The sequence below is a fragment of the Dermacentor silvarum genome, chromosome 3, assembly GCF_013339745.2.
Source record: "Dermacentor silvarum isolate Dsil-2018 chromosome 3, BIME_Dsil_1.4, whole genome shotgun sequence".
NCBI classification, from domain to species: domain Eukaryota; kingdom Metazoa; phylum Arthropoda; class Arachnida; order Ixodida; family Ixodidae; genus Dermacentor; species Dermacentor silvarum.
This window is the reverse complement of record NC_051156.1, coordinates 233,992,549-234,014,840: the sequence shown is the minus strand read 5'-3', so window position 1 is coordinate 234,014,840 and position 22,292 is coordinate 233,992,549. Positions and strand designations below refer to the sequence as shown.

The following is a 22,292-nucleotide window of genomic DNA, read 5'->3' as shown; positions in this document are numbered from 1 at the left end:
TGCTCATACCTTGTCTTACATTCTTTACAAAGTTATTCCTCTGAATTTTGAGAATGAGAGCCCACAAACAAATTCATGAAACAAAACACCGACAGTCGCATGCCTTTTATTTAAATCTTCTCCGACCGAAATATTAAAAGTGCCAAGGAACAACAGAAGATCAGCACACGCAAGAGGCCGCGCTTCTGCCAGAAAGCTCGCCTTCGTGCATAACGTTCGCCGCCAGCGTTGCCCGGTGATTCTGAACTTAAACTTGCAGCGCAAGCACCTAAGACGGACCACAAAAGGAAGATACGACACACACTGGCGCTCTTCGTATCGTGTCGTATCTTCCTTTTTCGGTCCGTCTTAGGTCTTTACGCTGTAAGTTTAAGTTGAGAATTATGTACACGTACCAACTAAGCCCAAATGAAGTTTTACTGAGGCTCCCGGTAAACATTGCGGTTACAAAAGATGCAGTTGCCGGGAAGTGTAGGCCGTCAGGTATCGTTGGATGCTATCGCGTTCCACTATTATAGCGTAGCTTAAGCGTGCTCCAAAGTTTTACAAGTTGACTGCACACCAGAACGCAAATGAAGCGTTGTTGGACAGAATGGGGATTCGTTTTAGTATCATATGCTCTATACTAAATGCCGCGAAATTGAAGCTATGCCATGCGTCCCGTTCATGTACAGTCAACCACAAAAGTTTGCGGACCACGCGAGCGCGTGGCCAAGAGCCTCTTCGCGACACTTCCGCTACGTCACCAGCGATCGACAGCAGCGCTACGTTGAAGACGCATCCCTCCTTAAATCTATGGCCTGTCTATTTTCGCACTGTGCGGAAATATTTTCTACCTATCTCTTTCAACGTGACGCGCTCTTTGTTAGCCAGGGCTACTTGCTTATATTTTGAGAGCAGAATATCAGTACAAGTAATCAGACAGCGTATTCTTCGGCTGTTATCAGTTCTATTTTCGCGTAGCCACGCTGTTTTTTTTTTTTCGTGAGTGCGTGAATGAGCGGTGAGGCAGCCATGGGACACAGATGCTTAGTCAGTAGGCAGAATTTTTCCGTTCCTCCCCCATCGCTAAGTGACAGTAGCGGCCGGGATTTGATCGCCTGCGCCCAGGTTTTGCTGCGCAAAGCCCGAACCACCGCGCTGCTATAGTGGTTACATTTAGAAAAATAAGAAATAATCGGGTGCGATGACTCTTTTTATAACCCTTTGCGACACGGCGTCCTCGTTTGGGGACTCGAACTTCGGAGGCGCGTCCCACGCCACGTGTTTCTTCAAATGACCTAAAACTCAGTGTGCACATTCGTGTCCGCTTCCTGATGGGACAACTAGCGGTCAGTTAACTTCATTGTCCTGCGTATTGCTGCAGATGATCACTTTGCTGGAGACACTACCATGTTAGACAATCGCTCGACGTGCCGCGTTCCAAGACTAACGTCAAGAGTATTTTTTTTTCTCCGGTCGACACGAATACAACCGAAAAAGCAAGTGTGCATGCGTTTCGGGCCTAATAGTTCATTCTTTTTATGCAAGCATTGAAGCTGACGGATCTCAGAATAATTAGATAATGAGTTATACGCTAATTAATTTTTTTTTTACTGAAACTCGCACAAAACAGCACATTGCTTCGTCTTCTTTCTTGGAATGTAATAGTGAGCGTCTTGAAATGATGCCATGCGCATTTGCAGACAGTGCATCATAATTCGTGTCTGAAGGGGATGAATTTATTCACAAGACATTTACAGAAGTGTCATGAAACATAGGTCTCTCAATGATCTAGTAGGAAGTGAAGTGTCCGCCGTTTTCTAGCACCTTATTGATGCGTGTGGGCATCGACTCGTACAAAGATTCAGTAATCTCCGGTCGACCGCGCAGGCTTTCCCATTCTTGTGCGATCGCTTGCCACAGCTTATCGGCCGTGCGGCCGCGGTTGGCTCGTGTGGACAGCCGTTTCTTCAACACGCCCCAGACATTTTCTATGGGATTCAAGTCGGCGCCACATGGAGGCCACTCAAGCTGGCAAACAGCATGTTCTTCTAGCAATGACTGGACGATACGTGCTTTATGGATCGGGCTGCGGTCGTGTTGAAAAAATTAGCAGCCGTCGCTGAAGGGACCGTCCAGCGCATACGGAACGAGGTGTCTAGTGATGACGTCGCAGTACCGTGACGCAGTGAAGGGCCCTTCCAGACGCACAAGGGGACCAAGGCCATCTTTGCTGATTGCTCCCCACACGGTCACGGAACACCGTCCACTGGATAGAACACTCTGTGTGTAATTAGGCAGATATCTGCAAGAAATAGCATACAATTGGGTTCCAGCGGCGCGTCTAAAAATGTTGCGATTCCTCTTGCGTATGAACTTTATAATGCTGTTATAGAGTTGCAATAGAAAACGTGCAAACATCATTAGATAGTACTGAAAGACCCACTGGCAGCTTTTAATTAGCTTCAGAGTAAGTAGTACTATGAAACAATCGTTAATGTTTTCAACATAATACCACTAAGAAAAATCTCGTAATGTCCAAAAGCTCATTTTACGTGAAACATGTTGTGATGCAGAATTAGCTTCGTGAATTAACTGCCAATACACTGTAAACACACCTGCAGTTTAGTGGACGCCAAACCCGCTTCCGTTGGTCCCAGCGCGTGGAAAAAGTTGACTCGTCGCTAAAGATGACATCGCCCCATTTCTCTGTTGTCCAATCTTTCATTGCTGTAGCGAACATGAGTCGTTCTTGTAGCTGGCTGTCTGAGAGGCAGGGCTTCTGTGCTGCTACGAAAGACTGCAGGCCCAGCTCACTCAGCCTTCTTCTTACAGTCTCAGACGATACCGTGAGCGAGAGCGCTTCTCGGATATCCTCTGCACTTTGAAAAGGATCAGCCACGATGGCGGCCGTAATCAGGCGGTCCTCTTCCTCAGTCGTGGCCCTTGGACGCCCACTGCGCTCCATATCTGTGAATCTGTCATCGTTCGCGGAAAGCTTGAATAATCCTATTCACGGCAGTCCGGCTCCTGTTGGTTCGGCGGCAGATTTCGCGCTGAGGTATTCCTCTATAAATAAACGCACAATGTGCCTTCTTTCGTCAAGTGGAACACGCAGCGGCATCTTTCCAAATAGGCAATCACCACGTGGCCTGAAGCAAGTCTACTACGTTTTCAGCGACTGATGCGAAGATGCGCCTATGTGTGAAAGAAAATTTTCTATGCATCCGCTTTTTCTTTATTTTTGATGACAGTGAAACACCTCCCTACCCTTTCTCTCAAGACGCAGAAGCAGCAACACTCATTGGACCAAGATGCTGCCAACCAAAGTGCGCCAGTAAACGTCGCGTAAAAAAATCGTCGCAGCGCTTCGTGAAACTTATCTACCCACTGGCACACCAGTCGACAAAGGTTGCAGTGATTGCTCCGATACTGCTATCAAGCCAGATATGTGGCGGTCTTATCGCAGACAGCGCTCTGCGTCAACACAACGAACTAACAATGTCATGCACGGGAATAAAAAATTAACAGGCAGGCGAGTACCAAGAGGGCTCATATCCGGGAGAGGGCCCCTGTCGCCGCTAGGTGGCGTACCGCTAGGTGGCGCGGATAGGCAGTCTGGCACGCGCTCGCGTGGTCCGCAAACTTTTGTGGTTGACTGTACGTTTCCTGTTCTCTAGCGGTTCCCGTATACTATGTGTGAGGTGTAAGTCACGAAAGGTTTTCAGGCGCCGGTAATTGGGCTAAAATATTTATTCTCACGATTCGTACAGCGATGCCACAGAAGGGAGGAACGTAGATAAAAACATTCTGAATGAAGACTGGATGCTTGCCGTGAGGCAATCGCCAGTGTTGATCCACACGCGATGTGGACTGTAGGTTGTATTAAAGTAACAAGCATTCCAGCACCGCTTTAAGACTTCATTACAGGCGCCTGTTGATCACGTTCCGCTTTATGAAACTCTTCGAAATCTGAAGACGTCACTGCTCGAACGACTGCGCGATAGTGCGGCAGCTATCGCGCAGAGATGTGGGACACCTGCAATGCGATAAGGCGTAAGATATCGCGATGATGCGCAGTCCAGTATGTTCATTTACGGCGCGCAACATGCGGAGATGTTGACTAAGAACATAATGTCATTAAAAGCTGGATAAATTTCGCCGAGCCGCTGCGTCTAGTAGTCCTGGCTGGCTACTGCCGGCTCGCCCTGCTTCTTCAACTTGGCGCTGGACGCTTTGGGGAGCAGCTCGGGGCGAATTTGTGGCAGCACGCCCCCTTCGGCGATGGTCACGTCGCCGAGCAGCTTGCTCAATTCCTCGTCGTTGCGCACGGCCAGCTGTAGATGGCGTGGGGTGATGCGCGACTTGTTGTTGTCCCGCGCAGCATTGCCGGCGAGTTCCAGGACCTCGGCCGTGAGGTACTCGAGCACCGACGCCAAGTACACAGGCGCAGCGTCACTCACGCGCTCGGCATAGTTGCCCTTGCGTAGAAGGCGGTGGATGCGACCCACGGGGAACGTGATGCCAGCCCGCGAAGAGCGAGTCTGCTGTTTCGCACGCTTGGGTGCTTTGCCGCCACCGACTGAATTACGGCTGGACGACATGGCAACGTTGGATTGACTGCGATACGTGTGGTGACGAAACTCGAGGACCCAGACGAGGAATATCTGGAAAGCAAAGCATGTACTATTTAGCAAACGAGGAAAGCTATGCTGACTAGAAAAAAAAAAAAATAACGCACAAAACATTTTCTGCGGCGCGACGTCCAACGAAAACGGGATGACCCAAGCAGGGCGAACCTGTTAAGAAATACACTCAAAGTGTGTGTGAGCAGCTCTGGGTTGCATGATGACAGTGAAAAAGCACGACCTCGTACGATGCCGAATGGCGCCGAACTGCAACGACAAGATGCGTTCTTACTGGCAACAAACAGTATTACCACTACGAACGCATTCCTATAAGGACCAATAGTTCTGAGCGTCAGCGGCGAGACACGTTGTTGCTTCTACTACTATTGCACAATACCGTGAACATTCTCACCCCTGAGACGGCTTTAAAACGGCGGTTGTCTGGTATTCCGGTCGGTATCAGCCCTGTCCACGGGTCGCCACTTGGTAAGCGTATTGCGGCAACTGTCACACGTCGGCAGAGTTTTATGCTCTCCATTTAGGTCACGTGCCTTATCTCTGTACGAATGGATTGCGCTGTTGCGCTTCCAGACTAGAACAGATACATTGCGATCAGATGACGACAGATATGGAAGAAGGTGGACTATTCGTTTGTAGAATTGCCACTGTACAGTGAGCACTAGTTTCGTTTTCGAAGTCTTGTCGTCACCTGGTTCTTGGAGGCTAATAAATGTTGTTTATGTGCACATGGCTTGCTTCTATTTATGCTTTCAATTTAAAGAACAACTTAAGATGATACATAATTTAGAGCAGTAAGAATATTATTGAGCGCTCTTTATTCTCTCTGCCTTTTGTTTTGAATTCTGAACGCTTTAGTTGGCGCGCCGGCAGATGACACTGTAGTCATTTTAGCCGTTTCACCCAACGTTAGTTTCACCTTGCGTTTCATTACTGTCTTATGCCTGCTTGCGTTCCACCAACTCACGTGCTTCCCGGCTTTTCCTATGTGCCTCTTGCATCCGACGCCGGACTCGGCCTTATACGCACGCTGAAGGTGTGACCGACATTGTGAAATACTTTCAAAGCGCGCCCTGTGTAGGTCTCTGGTGCAAGAACACGAGTATAACCAGACGGGCCGTTTTGCCACTTGCCCGCCGACAAAGGAGAAGGTAAATTTTTGTTTCTCTGAAAGTAATTAGCAGTGAAAGCTGCGAAGCAGATATGAGACATGCCGAGAGAGCCTATGCCGTTGGTTCATTTAGGTTCCCTTTTTTGCTATAGTTGTGAACGTTGTACAAGTCGCGTACAAATATATGTTTCCGGTTGATCCGCACGACGTAGTACAAATACATAGCGCTGGTCCACCTTGGTGTGGCGAGGCCTTCATCACTCAATATCAAGAACCAATATAATTTCGCACGAGAGCGCGGCAAATGACTGGACGCGAACAGATGAAGAACTATACACATGATGCGCTGACTGACATTTACTTTTATTTGCGTATAAGCACGCGAATCAATACTACGGCAAGCACCGAAGCACCCAAAGAAAAGCAAAGCCAGTACGCATGAATGCAGCGGGAAAACAAACAAGGGACAAAACCTATGTCTATCACTAGGGACTTCCAGGTGACAAGCTTCCTTGGTTTTTCCAGGGACCTGGTGTATACAATTTTTTTATTTGCATTTTAAAGCAGGGACTTCTTTGCCTATTATTCCACTGTTTTGCGTCAGTCTGTCTTTCTCGGTCGGCGCTGCTCAGGTTGCCGCTGCATCGATTCAACCTCATTCATAAAAAATAAAAAAAAAGAAGCGTGTCTGTCCGGCTCGATTCAAACCTCCGCCCGCCAGCGTAGCAGCCCGATGCTGTAACCATTACGCCACAAATTTGTTTTCTTTTTCTTTCAGGGTATTTATTACGAATATAAAATCTACATGCGTAAAGTATTTACATAGCCGCCAAAACTTTCATAGCCTCGTTGATCTGCAAGCACAAAACAAACGCTATACGCAGTACAATTATTACTGTAAACGATTATCTAAATATACTGCATTAACAATGAGGTGTGCCTCATAATCGAGTCGTGGTTTTGGCATGCACTTAGAACCCCAGAATTCAATAGGTGACCCGTAAAAAAGCGAGGGATTCTGGGATGCGCCTTCTGCTGGCTGTTTCCGGTTCGAGGCAGCGCAGCCGTCGCCACCGCTTCGCCGTTGAAGCCTGTTGACGCGCTTGCAGTCCGGCTTTGTCAGACTCGAAGATTACCCGGTTGCAGAGGCCTAGCAAAACCATGGTCGACTGTTCAGCCGTTGGCTGCTCAAATTCAAGCGTCAAAGGTAAACGCATGTAAGTACTGCCTTGCAGCATCTCCTTACTCAGTCAGCTGTGCACAAACATCGGAGGGCATGGCTGCCACTTACAAAACTAACAAGGCAGAGACCATCAATGAACAAAAAGAAAATGAACGTACGGTGCCACTTATCAGGCGGTGATGAGCTGTGTAAGGGCCGACACGGAATGATTCCCCAAGATATTTCTTTCTCTAACATTGACTCAAGGAACCAGAACTATTTCAGTACTCGCATGCACATATAGAGGTATTATGACACATGGTTTCACTACGCAAATTTTAGCGGGACTCAGCGAGATACACACGCAATACTCGTAACTAACTAGCCCACCTCAGTTCCTTGAACACAGATAGAGGTAATGCGCAGCCGTAATGTGTCGGCGATACGGCCATTGTTGACAAAAAAGCGAAACTTCAAATGAACCTCGAGTTTCGAACGAGAAATGCCGTTGACAGCGCGCAGTTGTCAAAAATTTTCAGCCCTTCATTTTCTAATGACGCTAGCTGCGCCTATATAAAGTCCCTAGATATTTTTTGCTTTCTTAGAGCCGGAAATCTAGGGACTTTAGCTGCGCCGTTACCGATGATATCGGTTGCAGCGACGATCACAGAGCAGCATTTACCAGTACGCTGTAGCCTCCGACTCAGCACCCGATTTTCTAAGTAATGCTTCTATATGCTTGATAAATTATCGGATAAAGATAACTTTTCCATCTGTCTGACTGACCCGCAGGCAGAGCAGTCAGTGACGGTGCGTCCAAGCAGCGGCAAATGCCGTAGAGCTAAACCTGTCAGAAACAAAAAAGGCTCCCGAAACGAAAACCAAAGTTTGTTTATGAATAAAAGCATATCCTAGCTTACCTTTCTTGGCTTGTCATCATCGCGCTCAGAGTGAACTGAAACCTAGAAATCAGATGCACGAATGGTACGACATTGCTGGTTGAGAACGCGTGCGGAAATTTGCTTCGGGCGCGACTGACAGTTGAAACCGCGCAGAAAAGCACGTGCGCCGGGCATACCGCCGCGTCGGGCGCGTCGTCCGTTGAACCGGAAGCTGCCAGCAGACGGCGCGCCCCACAATTCCCTGCGATTGCTCGTTTTACCGGTCACCTATTTAAGGGCAAATAACTGCCTATAGCTTTTCGCCCGGGCTATTCTGCCGGCTGCCGGCCATATAGGCGCTGCCTTTTTAAAATTCTTCAGCGCGTCAAGGATAGTTACCCAGTCTGGGGGTTCAGATTGGTTTTTAAGCAGCTATTTAGTAGCTATTTAATTGATAAAAGTAAGAGATATTCGAAATTATAAGTTGGAAAAAATTGAGGAAGCAGTAAAATATGGACGCAGCATGAAATCAGCGAGAAGAAAACTTGGCATAGGACAAAGCAAGATGTATGCACCGAAAGATAAGCAGGGCAATATCATCAGCAATAATAAAAAAATAATGCAGGTCGTGTGATGTTATCAGCAGTAGGGTAAATGCGATGCGACGAAGGTAGATGGTAAATGCAAAATAAGATAAAATCACAGTCTTGATGAGACGACGTGCGTGAGCCATAATTTAGACAGCAAACTAATTGACGTACGTGATAAATAAAAAACAAGAAGTCCAGGGCTTTGCGCTGTTTTGATGGCCAAGGCCAAGGACCAAGCGTTGGCGTCAGTGCCAAGGGGCCTTGGTCGAGCTTTTCCATGGTCATTTTATATCGGTGTCGCTTGTCTCTGTAAGCTGGGTACTCCAGCGAGATGTGCTATATAGATTCCACCGCGCCACAGTTGTCACAGTATGGATTTGTGGTGTGGCCATTGCGAAAAACAAGGTTGTTCGCGTACGCAACGTTCAGTAGAAGCCGGTGGTAGAGGATCTCCAGATGTCGTGGAAGTCATTGTGGTAGCGTTGATTGAAGTTCTGGGTCAATATTGAACAAAAGCTTGTAATTGCCTGTAGGTGAAGACCATCTTCAACGCCGTTCATTTTGCACATATCGCTTCGCCAAAGCTGAAGCCTCAATTTTAGGGAAAAAAAAAACTTCTATAAGTGTCGTCAAGCTCGTATTGGCGGTCCAAACGTGAGACTAGCCGGGTGACACGGGGTCTCCCCTGCGTCTTCTCTGGACCTAAATAAAGCTATTTCACTCACTCACTCTATAAATGTTATCTGATCATATTGACACGTGTAATTGTTTATCTTTCACCGGTGATCGTTTTCACCGACTAACAAATGTTAACCGTTATCGCTCGGCGCAGGACGCACCTGCATGTATCGGAAGTTTCTCGAACGTTATCGATGCTTCTACCCGTTGTCTCTTGTCATCGACGCTTATGTAATCTGATTGTATGAGCGACGCGAATTGTCTAGCACTTTCAGGAAGACACGCGGGCCCCAGGTAAAACTCTGAAACCTTCGATTACTCGTGTATAAAAGCTGACGCGTTTCGCCGATGATCAGATGGTCGAGGATCGCCGACTGTGTTCACCGCTATCGTTGTGATTTGTGTGCAGCCTGTTTCTCTGGGCACAGGATCACCCAATAAAGAGTTATTTTTGCCATTCACAGTTTTGCTGCTGTGTTCTTGACCGTCACTAAACGTGACAATATCCTTTGCGGGCGGCCTCATCCGCCTCTTCATCACCAATTATACCACAATGTCCTGGAAGCCACTGAAATGTTATCACATGTCCAGCGTTAGATGCCAAATGGCACCCGCCGCTGTGGCTCAGTGACTAAGGCGTTGCGCTGCTGAGCACGAGGTCGCGGGATCGAATCTCGGCCGCGGCGGCCGCATATCGATGGAGGCGAAAATGCAAAAAAAGGCCCGCATGCTTGCGTTGTAGTTTACGTTAAAGAACCCCAGGTGGTCAAAATTCACTACAGCGTGCCTCATAATCATAACTGGTTTTGGCACGTAAAACTCCAGAAAGAAAAAGATGCCAAGTGGCGTAGGTATGCTATGTCCTGGACCAAAATGTAATTGCTTGATCTAATGCTTTTCGTGCAAAGGCTTTGCAATGCTGCTTTTGAGTCTGTGAAGATTGCCCATTGTTGCTGAAGCTGTCGTAGTATGTATTTTATCGCATGTTTGCTCGCGTAGAGCTCAGACAATTTTCGTGACGTTACTCGCTCTAAATACCATGAAAGTGCCTGGCCTGTGGAAGGAACGGAAGTACCACAGGAAGAGCTATGTTGCGTAGAGAAGCCGTCAGTTAATATGTGCTTCGTAGCAGAGTACTTGAGGCTCATGTAGGACAGTGCCGTCTGTAAGATAGCTACCTGAGCCATGTTCTTTTTGGACTCTATTCCAGGGATGTACTTTTGAATGGGCACTCCAGCGTTCTGACAGCGAGTTTCCGCGGACATCGAGCTAGATGCGTTCATGTTTGCTTAAGCACGTGTGACACCATGCTTGTTAATTTAGTGAGGATGGCTATGTTTACAAGTTTACGGCCGATAGAACTACTATCCTTACTGCGCATGTCCACTAATTTGCTATCGCAATTGATGTTTCGCCTTTCGGGCTAAACGGCCGCTTTTATTTATACTATCCACGTGAGTTAACTAGAATAAATATCCTGTACACCTCAATTCTGAATGAGAGAGAGAGAAAGAGAGAGAGAGCGAAGTTTAATGATATGAAATGCACAGAGGTCGGCCTGGGGTATATTCCTCTAGCCAGCTATTCGGCGTTGGGGGAAGGGGAAGAGGGAAAGAAAGAGGGAAGAAAAAAAAGTTGTCGCAGTTTCACCTGAAAGGCGAAGCATCAATTGCGATAGCAAATTGGAAGAGAGCTATACGGAGTAATGATAGCAGCTTTATCAGCTGTATAAACTTGGACATGCAGCAGCACCGGCAACACGCAGAACTGTTGTCGACGCCGCCGGCGTTTTCCCCGCGTTCGCTCAAAATGCGTGCGGCGTTGGTGACTGTTGCCGGAGCCTCTGATATAAATAGGCACTTGGTGCCGCAGCTAAACGTCGCCTCCCTTCCCTGCCCCCCCCCCCTCCCCCACATCCTTTCGCGCGTCGGAAGAAGGTACGTTTACTCTACATATATGGTGATTGTAGAGGAGGAAAGAGACGCCTACTTCTGCAGCCCTTAAGGGAGCACAGCGCAGAACGCGCGTTTCTTCTCCGCCGTGCGTTCACTCCCCGTGAAAGCGCGCGTCCCTAGCGCTCTTTCACTCGCACATACAGCGTTCGGCGGCGCGCGGCGACGATTTCATCTCCATTGACGTCATACGGAACCTCACGGCGACGGCGACGGTGACGGCGACGCCGACGGCAGAAATCTGCTTTTGAGTGTCCATATAATTGCTATCGCAATAAAAGGCGCATGACGGGTGACGATGACGAGAGAAGGAGGATGTAAAACATATGGCAAGCAATTTGGCATGCACAAAGTCTACAGTCCAGGCCCTTAGTTGTTAAAAAATGTCACAGTTTCGCCCGAAGGGCGAAGCAATGAATGCGATAGCAACACAGCAATGTCATACGAAGTAAGGTGAGTGGCTTTGGTAGCAACAACACGCAGAACTGTTGTCGACGCCATCGGCGTTTTGCCCGCGTTAGCTCAAAATGCGTGCGGCGTTGGTGACTGTTGCTGGAGCCTCTGATATAAATAGGCACTTGGTGCCGCAGCTAAACGTCGCCTCCCTTCCTTCCCCCTCCCCCATGGCCTCTCGCGCGTCTGAAGAAGGCGCGTTTGCTCTACATATATGGTGATTGTAAAGGAGAAACGAGACGCCTACTTCTGCAGCCCTTAAGCGAGCACGGCGCAGAACGCGCGTTTGTTCTCCGCCGTGCGTTCGCTCCCCGTGAAAGACGCGCCTCTCGCGCCCTTTCACTCGCACATACAGCGTTCGGCGGCGCGCGGCGACGATTTCATCTCCAAATGACGTCATACGGAACCTCACGGCGACGGCGACGGCGACGGCGACACCGACGGCAGAAATCTGCTTTTGAGTGTCCATATAATTGCTATCGCAATAAAATGTCACAGTTTCGCCCTAAGGGCGAAGCAATGAATGCGATAGCAACACAGCAATGTCATACGAAGTAAGGTGAGCGGCTTTGGTAGCAACAACACGCAGAACTGTTGTCGACGCCATCGGCGTTTTGCCCGCGTTAGCTCAAAATGCGTGCGGCGTTGGTGACTGTTGCTGGAGCCTCTCATATAAATAGGCACTTGGTGCCGCAGCTAAACGTCGCGTCCCTTCCTTCCCCCTCCCCCACGGCCTCTCGCGCGTCTGAAGAAGGCGCGTTTGCTCTACATATATGGTGATTGTAAAGGAGAAACGAGACGCCTAATTCTGCAGCCCTTAAGCGAGCACGGCGCAGAACGCGCGTTTGTTCTCCGCCGTGCGTTCACTCCCCGTGAAAGACGCGCCCCTCGCGCCCTTTCACTCGCACATACAGCGTTCGGCACTTGGCGCTGAGCCGTGCTCCCTCAAGGGCTGCAGAAGATAGCGCCAACCTTTCCCTTTCCCTCAAGAACCACTTACCGCGGCGACGATTTCATCTCCAAATGACGTCATACGGAACCTCACGGCGACGGCGACGGCGACGGCGACGCCGACGGCGACGGCGACGCCGACGGCAGAAATCTGCTTTTGAGTGTCCATATAATTGCTATCGCAATAAAAGTTCAGTAACGCCTGGATGGCCTTAAAACTCGATTGAGCATCGGGTCAAGACCCTAAAATACCGTCCTCCGACAACGGTGGGCTGTACAGGCGCGTAACGTCATTGCTCAACTTTTGATGCTCTTCCACATACTTAGGGGAGTCACGAAGCACATGACCTATAGTATCATTCACATTGCACAACTCACAGTCTGGAGACTCGGTGCGTCGCATGAGGTGCACGTATCCGTGCGTAGACGCTACCCCCAGCCTTAGTCTGTGCAGACGACTGGCATAGCTGCGTTGAATTTTTGGAGGTAGCCTAAATTTTATGGTGGGGTTCAATCTCTGCAGTCGTCTGTGCCGATTACCCGGATTTTCCCAGTACTTTGCTGTCGATTTTCAGACGACACTGGAGAGAAGGCAGCTGGCGTCCACTCTTGAAAAACGAATTGCAAGCAGTAACTGTTCTTCGAGTGCTTTCTTCGATTCGGTATCGGCCAGTTCGTTGCCGTGTATACCACAGTGACTGAGAATCGACTGAAATGTGATGTGGGGGCCGTTTTCTTGCGCTAAAGTGTATAGCTCAGCAATTTAAAGAGCCAACACTCTGTAAGCGCTTTCTTTAAATACCACTCTAAGTAGTTGCAGAGCCAATTTTGCGTCACTGAAGACTGTCCATACTTGAGGAGGCTGCCTCTCTGATTGCCACTATATATTATATATTATATATTGAACTGCCTCTCTGATTGCCACTAGTTCCGTTGATGTTGTAGTCGTCTTGTTACACAGACGAAACCGTCGAATGACTTGATGCGCAGGCACGACGGAAGCCGAACCAGACGCATACGACGAGACCGATCCGTCTGTATACACATTCACCGAGGCGCCATATTCTTTCGACATATATTCAAGTGTTAAATGTCTGAGGCCGACGGTAGGTATTCGCGATTTTTTAGAAATTCCGGGAATAGATAGACTTACCCGTATTTTGGACATTACCAATGGGGTCATACGGGGAAGGTCAGCAGGGGCAAAGTATGATGGTATGGCAGATTCTTGGCATTTAATGGTTCTTGAAAAAGTGTAGTCCGGCCGTATCGGGAAGTGTCGATAAGGGGTGCCGTAAGACAGATAAAGGGGTGACGCGAGCCTCCTCAAATGTTCCATAGGTTGAGGTGCAACGGGGAACACCTACACATGTTCTCAGCATCTGTGCCTGGGCACTTTCCAGCGTACGCAAACATGACCGGCTCGTACTTGATAAAACTGGCAGGCTATAGGGAATGTAGCTGACGTAGAGAGCCTGGTACAGCCGGAGTAGCGAAAGCTCAGATGGACCCCACTTCATGCCGGCCAGAAAGCGAAAAACTTGAGCAAGTCCATTTAATTTTTTTGACATTGCCACATGCTTCGACCATGAAGCACCGCGGTCAATGACAACGCCGAGGTATCTGTGGTGGGTCACATATGGGATGACATTGACATTGATCATAATTGTACACAAACACATAAGCTTCCGTGTGAACGCTATCGCAGCGCACTTATCTGGGGCCAGTTGCAGTCCTTGACACTGCAGGTACTGAGACGTTAAAGAAACAGCTCGCTGCAATCTTGCACGAATTTGCGGTCGCGTGACTGCGGACGCCGATATGCATATGTCGCCGGAGTAGGTACTGATGCGTACTGTATCAGGAAACATTTCGGCAAGGCCAATAAGGGCAACCTTGGAAAGAATCGGGCTGAGCACTCCTCCCTGAGGCACTCCACGGACCACAGCGTGTCTTGTCGTTTCGCCATCATTCGTGGATATGAAGACTGTGCGACCATCTAGGTAATTTTCAATCCACATGAAGAGACGGCCACTTATGCTCAAATTACTCAGGGCATCAAGAATGGCCTCGTGCAGTACATTGTCATAGGCTCCTTTTATGTATAAGAAAAGTGCTCCTACAAATCGGTGTCGCCTTTTTTCGTGTTCGATCGTGGACTCGAGATCAATGACCCCATCTACTGTAGACCGTTCATGCCTAAATCCGGTCATCATTTCAGGATAAAGCTCATATTCTTTTCCACGAACCATTCTAATCTAGTGAGCACCATCCGTTCCATCACGTTACCGACACAGCTAGCTAAAGCTACTGGCCGGTAAGATGACATTTCGTAAGGCGATTTTCCTGGCTTTAGGAGGGCCACCAAACGGCTGGTTTTCCACTGCTTCGGGACTGTACTGGATGACCACGTGGCATTATAGTACGACAGCAGGACTTCCGAACCTTCCACACCAAGGTGGCACAGAGCAGTATAGGAAATACGAAATACTGTCAGGTCCAGGTGCAGAAGATCGTCTCGAAGCAGCAAGTGCAGCGTCCAATTCCGGCATCGTGAAAGGAAGGTCAAGACGAGCATCTTTAGGAGGCCGCACGGTGTTAGACATGTTGAAATATCGGTACGGGTGACTCTCTTACAGAAGTCTTCGGCGACCTGCACTTCCGTCAGAGATTGGTGAAGTGCTAGAGCACGGAAATTATGTTTTCGCTGAGGAGGGGCACGAAGGCTTCGTACTGTCTGTCAGATCCTAGAAAGTGACTTTCGAGGATCCAGAGACGAACTTCACCGTAGTTGTCCCATTTTTTGAAGGTGACTTATTTTTTGTTGAGCTTGTAGACATAAGACACGGTCTAATGAAGATTTAGTTCACCTAAACTTCCTTTCCGCTCTATAACGGATCACGCGGAGCCGTTTATATTAAATGTCACTCGCCGTTCAGGATGTAGGTGCACTGATAAACTTTGTTGTCTTCTGCACTGACGATACAATAATATCCGATATATCAGATGGTCAAGTGATGTCTCCGCAATACTCTTCGACAGATGGAGAGAATGTGGACCAATCAGTGCAGCGTACAGCAGATGCAGTTGATTGAACAGACCACTTCATCTGGGCATATGTTGGTATATGACCGCTCCCATGCGTTTCTATGTCCGAGCACCAGCTGACAGAGGGCAGGAGGCTCTGAGATACAATAGTGAAGTCTAAGCAACTTCCATAAGTAGTTCCGTGGATGTAAGTGGGAGACCCATTGTTGATGACAGTCAGACCTTCAGTGTCTATGAAGTCCATCAAATTCCTACCCCGACAGTTCATTGCGGAACTTCCCCAGTAAGGAGGGAGAGTATTGAAGTACTTAATAAGAACATGGAGGGCCTGGGGAACCTTGTAACAAAGTGGATAGGTAGGAGAGGTCAAGTCTTTGTCTAGGGGGTATGTAGTCGCCGATGATCGAAAACATATGTAGCTTATGTTTTAGTGTCACACACACACATACATACTGTGCCTATTCATGCAATGTAGTGCAGTCAGTTAATTTCACTGACACATGCGCGATACTTGCAGACACGCTTGCTGTATAAATTAAAAGGAGGGAGTTTTTTCACTTAAACTAAACTATAAATTTATAATTTACACAGAGTGGGTGGGCAGGGAGGAATGCACTTGGGTCAGTATTGTCCCTGTTGCCTCCCTCCGTCGTTGCTGCCAGAAAACGTGGTGGGGCTCGACTCTGCGGGGAAGAGTGTGACGTAATACACCTCGGACTTTACTTTCCTTTTCCCCGTACCCATTCCTTCTATGCATAGCCAGCATACGGGCTGGACAACGTGAATGCTTACAGTCTTGTCAGCCCAGTGAAATTGTGAGAAATGCTCGCATGTGGTCGTCTGTGAACCTGCATTCTCTACATCCTGATATTATGCAGTCCAGATGTACTTTTGTGAGTGGTAGACATAATCATAGGCAGACGCCACAAAGACTTCCCCGCTGACGGCCGCTGTAGTCGATGTGGGATGAGTTAAAGAAACATGGGAGTGCATTTCTTTTTTTTTGCTTTGTTTGTTTGTTTGCGTATGTTGTAGGGCGCCAAATGAGGCTTTATTAGAAAACTGTGCATAAAGGTTACGTGTTTTACAAACAAGTTGTTTCGATGGGGTTAATTTCGAGATACTGCTTCCTGAACAATTTGTTCAGGTTCTCAAACACTTTTTTCTCGTCCCTTGAATTACATGAGCGGTGTGTATAGTACTGTTCCTAATAGCTAGTTCTCACACCTCTTGCGGTTGCTTCGTTAGCGATGCAATTTCATTCCACTCACGTGGCGCTGCTGTGATGTGCCGATTATATATTTAGGTTGACTCGAAATTCAAGAGACGGCTATATATGAGTAGTAAATACATTCCGACTGTGACAAGAATGTATGTTTAAGATATTATTTATTTATACTAATGCATTAGTATACGAGCGCATGCCTCCTCCCTAAAAAATTACCCTATAACAGCTGGATTGACGCCGAGTTCTCTGTTGTGAGGGTATGCAATTATTTGAGGAAATCCAGGTAAGCGAAAATAAGACTTTGGTCCTCTCTGGAGGAAAATGGTGCTGCCGTAGTGAGGTCAGAGCCAATTGAATCGCCGAAGCCTGCTGTCCTATTTCTGTTTATTTTATGTCTGCGTGAATTTTGATGGTCATAAATGTCTGGTAAGATACATCAACTCTTACTGATTAGAAACGCTGTGAGCGGGATCGACAATTTTCTTGGGCTGTATTGGGATGAATACTATAAATTGCTGCCAATGCGAGGGTTATCACATAGTATATATATATATATATATATATATATATATATATATATATATATATATATATATAATGTGCATATCTTCGTCCCTTCTTCATTGGCTGCACATGATCATCATCGCATCGGCTTCTTCGTCTGCATCGCTTGTGGGGACTCGTCTTGAGATTGATCTGTGCATTCAGTGGGATCGGTCCGGCACGTCTTCGGGGCGTATTAAAGGTCGTGCTAACTGTGGTGTTAGCACGACGAGGCGGCCGCACGCGAGACCTACGTGGTGAGGCCTAACAGCCGGGGCGCTGCACACCATAGAGAAAAGAGACTTCGTTCCTTTGGGGACCAGACGACGACTTCTTTATTCGGAGAGCGGAAAGGGATCAAGGAGAACGCTGATTACGATATTAGGCGTGGCTGGGCGCCAGTAGTCAGGATAAATTCGAAACTGAAACAAGGCAGGATACAACATCACCTCTCCCTTAAAAAAAAAAAAAAAAAAAAAAACCTGGAAGGATCAACCCTCGCCAAAGAAGCATAAGTGGCGGGAGACAAAACTTAACAGAATGAAAGTGAAAAATTACGTAGTTATACATTATCTGAATGTTTAAGCATCGCAAAGGACAATTTAGACAAACGCTTTGGAAATGCAGAGACATTTTCAGGTACAAGACACTTTCATGACGATATGTCACGTTTAAACACCGAATGGTGATTTGGACTAGGAACTTTTAAGCATTGCGAAAATATCATTTGACAAACGGACAGAAGTGCACTAACTGTTGTTGGTACCTCTAACTGTTGGTACTGTTGAAACAGTAACCAAGTTTGGTACCCCCCCCCCCCCCCTTTTTTTTTTTATTTCGAAACAACATGACGCAAGTAAGTCTTGCACAGAAGAATGCACAACTGTACATGAAAACACTGCAAAATGTATACACTGCGAAAATATCTGAAATACCCGTCCTTGGGTAGCCTTGTACAACAAGAGTGCATGTAATGAGGAAGAATTGTGAACATTCGTGTGACTTGCTTGGAGACACAGAGGTGTGGCTTACTCGCTCCGAGGCTGAATCAGAGTACACGGCTGCACTACCGTTTTGACTTGGAATTGTGCTTAGCGCAAGGTAAGCAGACATAATGGATTATCGATTACGCGAGTCAGTGTAAAACCCCCCTACTTGAAGGTAAAGCAGCTAACCTAACAAGTAATGTATACCAGACATTTGTAGTTTTTTGCCGTAAGAGGCCGAATTCACAAATCGGTCAATACCGTGGAGGCTTAGTGAGTGCACTGCACGTTATGCTGTTAGAAAAACCCCCTCCCCCTTTTGAAGGATACTATGTCATATATGTTCACAACGAAAGATGATGTCCAATGTCTTTTGACATAAGAGCCTAATTCGCATGGGAGAACGAACCTCTGTAGACGTATTAAGAGAAACTCGCATCACACGAAGTTCCTTACACCCTGAGGACAGGAACGGAAAAGAATCAGAAGTTCAACAGTATTCTGAAATTACAATGGGAGCTCATAGCTTTCGACAACGAAACCCACGAAACAAACCTGAAGACAATGTTCTGCGGAGAAGACATGTTAATTATAGCAACCTGAATGATCTCACCAGTACTGCATGACTTTTCTAAGACATGTTATTTTTTTCATAAACTAAGACAGTAGTACAATTTCGGGACATAGTCCTTAAGCCATGCGGGGGGTTGTTTAGGGCGAGTAGACCTACGGAGAAATAGCTCTGGTTGAGAAGGAGGAGTGGAAGAATCATTATGGGATGACGAGCTGGAAGTTAGTGCACTGTTGTGCTGAGATTCCTCAGGAGCGTCAGGCTGAGTCGAAACGTCAGATGGAAGCTCAACGAGTTCTTCTGCGGGGGATGAAACAAGGGACGTCTCCTTCTCGCTCGTGCAGCTGCAAACCATCGCAACAGCCGAAATGGCCAGTCCACTAGGTGGACTCTCACAGAGTACCCCCCCCCCCCCCCCTTCCCATATGAGCGAATTCCGCTGGAGCGTTTTGCGATAGAGACGAAGACTTGATTCCCGGGTCAGGCGGCAGTTCGGTCACTTGTTGACACGAAAGGGAAGATCCATGAATGTCGATGCCTAGGGCTTCTATCGTGTCTAGGCCCAGAAGAAAAGTGCCTTCGTAGGGGACGTGAAATGTCACGACTGCAGAATTGTTGCGGTATTTCACAACCACGAAAAAAAAATGTCCTGATTGCAAAATTTCTTGCTGGGAATAGTTCTTGAGTCGGAGACTTGAAGGAGATAATGGGAAGACTTTGAACTGTTCCTCGTACGTAGCGCTGCTCATCAGCGAGACAGTAGCTCCGGTATCCACAAGAAGCTTGATTGAAGTATTCCCAGTGAGAACTTCGGCGAAGATTATTGCCGGACGGACATTTGGTTCTTGTATTGTCAGCACTGAAGAAACTGTACTTGCCGAATCTGTTTCAGCAGAAGAAGAAATGAGCTGAGTTCTTGCTGGAGACGTGCGATGCGTTCGGTTCCGTGAACAGCAAGGTGTTGTATAATGTCCCACTTTATTGCACGCGCGGCAGGTAACGTGCGTAGCCGGACAGCCTGGATCGGATGCTATATGTGCTGTGTTGATCCACCGGTAGCAATGGACAGTGGCGTCTTGGCTGGGCTTGGAAAATTCTTGCCGAGCCCCACGTTGGCCGCTTCCCCAGATCACGACTTCCCACCATGTCGTCGGGCGCCTTCTTGGACTCGTCTGGTCGAGGAAGAAGCTTGGCGAGGACCGCCATCTTGAGCACCCGGGTGAGGAAAGCGACGGTTGGCGACGCCATCTTGCTGCGGAGAAGAAACGCGCTGTACTGTACACCCGCTGAAAACTTGAAGTTCCTTGTGAACTTGTTCGACGCTGCGCCCAATTTCTGCCGCTTTCTTGAGCGTCCACGATGGTCCCTCGTAGAGAAGTCTCTCACGTATTCTTGTTGACGCGACTCCTCGCAGAATTTGGCCGCGGAGCGACTCGTCGTGCCAAGCGCCGAACGCGCAGGCTGCAGCCAAGCGTGGAAGCGAAGTCACAAATTCTTGGAAAAACTCTCCTGGCTGCTGTCTTCGGTCTCCGAAGATAATGCGATGGATAAGGCTGTTTGTGCTGTCTTCGTAGTGCTTGACCAACAACCGGATCATATCTTGGAACTGTAATGTAGTGGGGTCCATTTGCACAGTAATCGGCGATCACGGGCGGCAGTTTACCGCGGACGTAGTTGAAGAAACCCTTCGTCTGTATTCATGTAGCTTCCGCCATTATACGTCCTACCATCCACAAACTAATGCTCTGGTGGAGCGCACAAACAGCTCTCTTGCCAACATGCTGTCCATGTACGTCGATTCGGCACACAAGAAGCGGGAAAGTATCTTGCCTTTCATTACCTATGCCTTCAACACCGCGAGACACGAGACTACTGGTTAGTCGCCATTTGTCCTTCTTTATGCTCGTCCGCCGCGCTACACCCTCAACAACATATTTACCGATTTCGCTCATCACAACGAATCAATTGATGAGATCCTCTGTAGAGCAGAAGAAGCGCGACGCCTCGCTAGGCTACGCACCCTGGCATCACAGGACCGGTCCAGGATATGCTATTACGGGTGTCACTGCCACGTTTACTTCGAACCTGGTTACCTTGTGTGTCTCTGGACGCCATTGCGGAAGCGTGGCTTGTGCCAGAAGTTTCTCGCCCACTACGTCGGTCCCTACGTTATCCTGGAACGCCTCAGCGAAGTGAACTATCGCACTGCGCGTCTAACGAGCAGTGGACAACGCTCGGCCAAGGCTGAAGTAACACACGTCGCGCGTCTGAGGCGTTACTCGCCCGGCGGGCTTCAGTCTGCCAGCGGGGAAATGTCACAAGCTCTTGCGATGAAGCCCGGATGCCGCGCAGATAACCAGGTGGAAGAAAGGTGGAAGAGGAGAACGACATCCGCCGGGCTTGAAACGCGCTCATCAGCCAGATTCGTCTGGTCCTGTAGTAAACACCTCGTGTGCAACAATATATATATATATATATATATATATATATATATATATATATGCTTCACTCCCCGTTTAGATAATCTGTAATCTGCGGCCAGGCTGGCCGCTTCCATGACGGGGGGAAGTTATATAGTGTAAGCACTATTAACGTACTTCGTCTTTTTAATTTTTACATAGCCATCATCACCTTCCCTGTTCTTCTACTTCTTCGCGCATGAGCTGGGGCGTTTGCTTTTTTAAATAAAAAGCGCTTGACGGCTTGGTCGGTCTCGGTCTTATAATACATATATATATATATTAATATATACGTGGAAAATGACGGCTTATAATGTGCATACCCCTGCACACGCACATTTATGAGGAGCCACACTGCCATCAACCTTCACCAGAACCGCAAACAATGAGCTATGTAGAGTTATTCAGGTTGCGGGTTATGGAAGATGTTGGATGTTTCCGATCCGATGTCGATGACTTGTGTATTTGACCCAGGTCGTTGTAACGCCTGGGTTGTGCAATAGAGTCCAGGTTGACCGCGACAAGCTGTGCGAATGGTGCACTTCCTGGATAAGAAGGTCTTCGAGGCACCGAGGCAGTCTTATGCGAGAAGGCGGCGTGAGAAAGTCGTTTACTTGTGGACGTATTGTTCCATCACATTCCACAGGTGCAAACGTCCTGAGACGGAAGCACCCGTTGCAATTGTGAAATGTCAGCTGTATAAAGAGTTGACTTCGGGTGCCCACAGAAGCGTCGCCTTCTAACGGGGGTAGAGAGTACGGAAGTGGAATCGGCAGGGTTCCCCTTTCCCAGTACTGCACGCTGCCGCTGATCGGGGAGCCTGAGAGAAGCCTTGCCGATTCTCTCACCGCTCTGCGGTACGCGGAAGGAGGCGGTGATTTATGCGGGAGGGTTCGATGGCGGGTCGCACTCGCGGCAGGTAGGCATGGTCAGGGCTTGAGCGTCTTCTGAGCACCGGATTGGAAGAGGCTCGCACAATTCTGGTTTACAAATTCCTCTCGCCATTCCGCGGGTGACATCCCAGATATATCCAATTTTTGTTTTGCTTAAT

At 48.1% G+C, this 22,292-nt stretch overlaps 2 protein-coding genes across 2 annotated transcripts in view; both read right to left on the bottom strand.

Moving 5' to 3' along the window:
* Positions 1-22,292, bottom strand: part of LOC119446876 (F-box/LRR-repeat protein 2) — a 402,862-nt gene that overhangs the window by 176,734 nt on the left and 203,836 nt on the right. The window lies entirely within an intron of this gene.
* LOC119444215 (late histone H2A.2.2-like) lies at positions 3,718-5,182 on the bottom strand. The gene is made up of 2 exons (XM_037708646.2): positions 5,023-5,182; positions 3,718-4,649 (listed from the first exon to the last, which is right to left on the bottom strand). Exons 1-2 carry the CDS (start codon positions 5,146-5,148, stop codon positions 4,158-4,160), a joined length of 618 nt encoding a protein of 205 aa, XP_037564574.2. The 5' UTR covers positions 5,149-5,182; the 3' UTR covers positions 3,718-4,157.

Excerpts from the sequence above, each read along its gene's own strand:
- LOC119444215 (XM_037708646.2), bottom strand. The coding sequence starts at position 5,148 with ATGGAGAGCATAAAACTCTGCCGACGTGTGACAGTTGCCGCAATACGC. Across the intron at positions 4,650-5,022 it reads GTTTTAAAGCCGTCTCAGGG|ATATTCCTCGTCTGGGTCCT; the intron begins GTGAGAATGTTC and ends TTTGCTTTCCAG.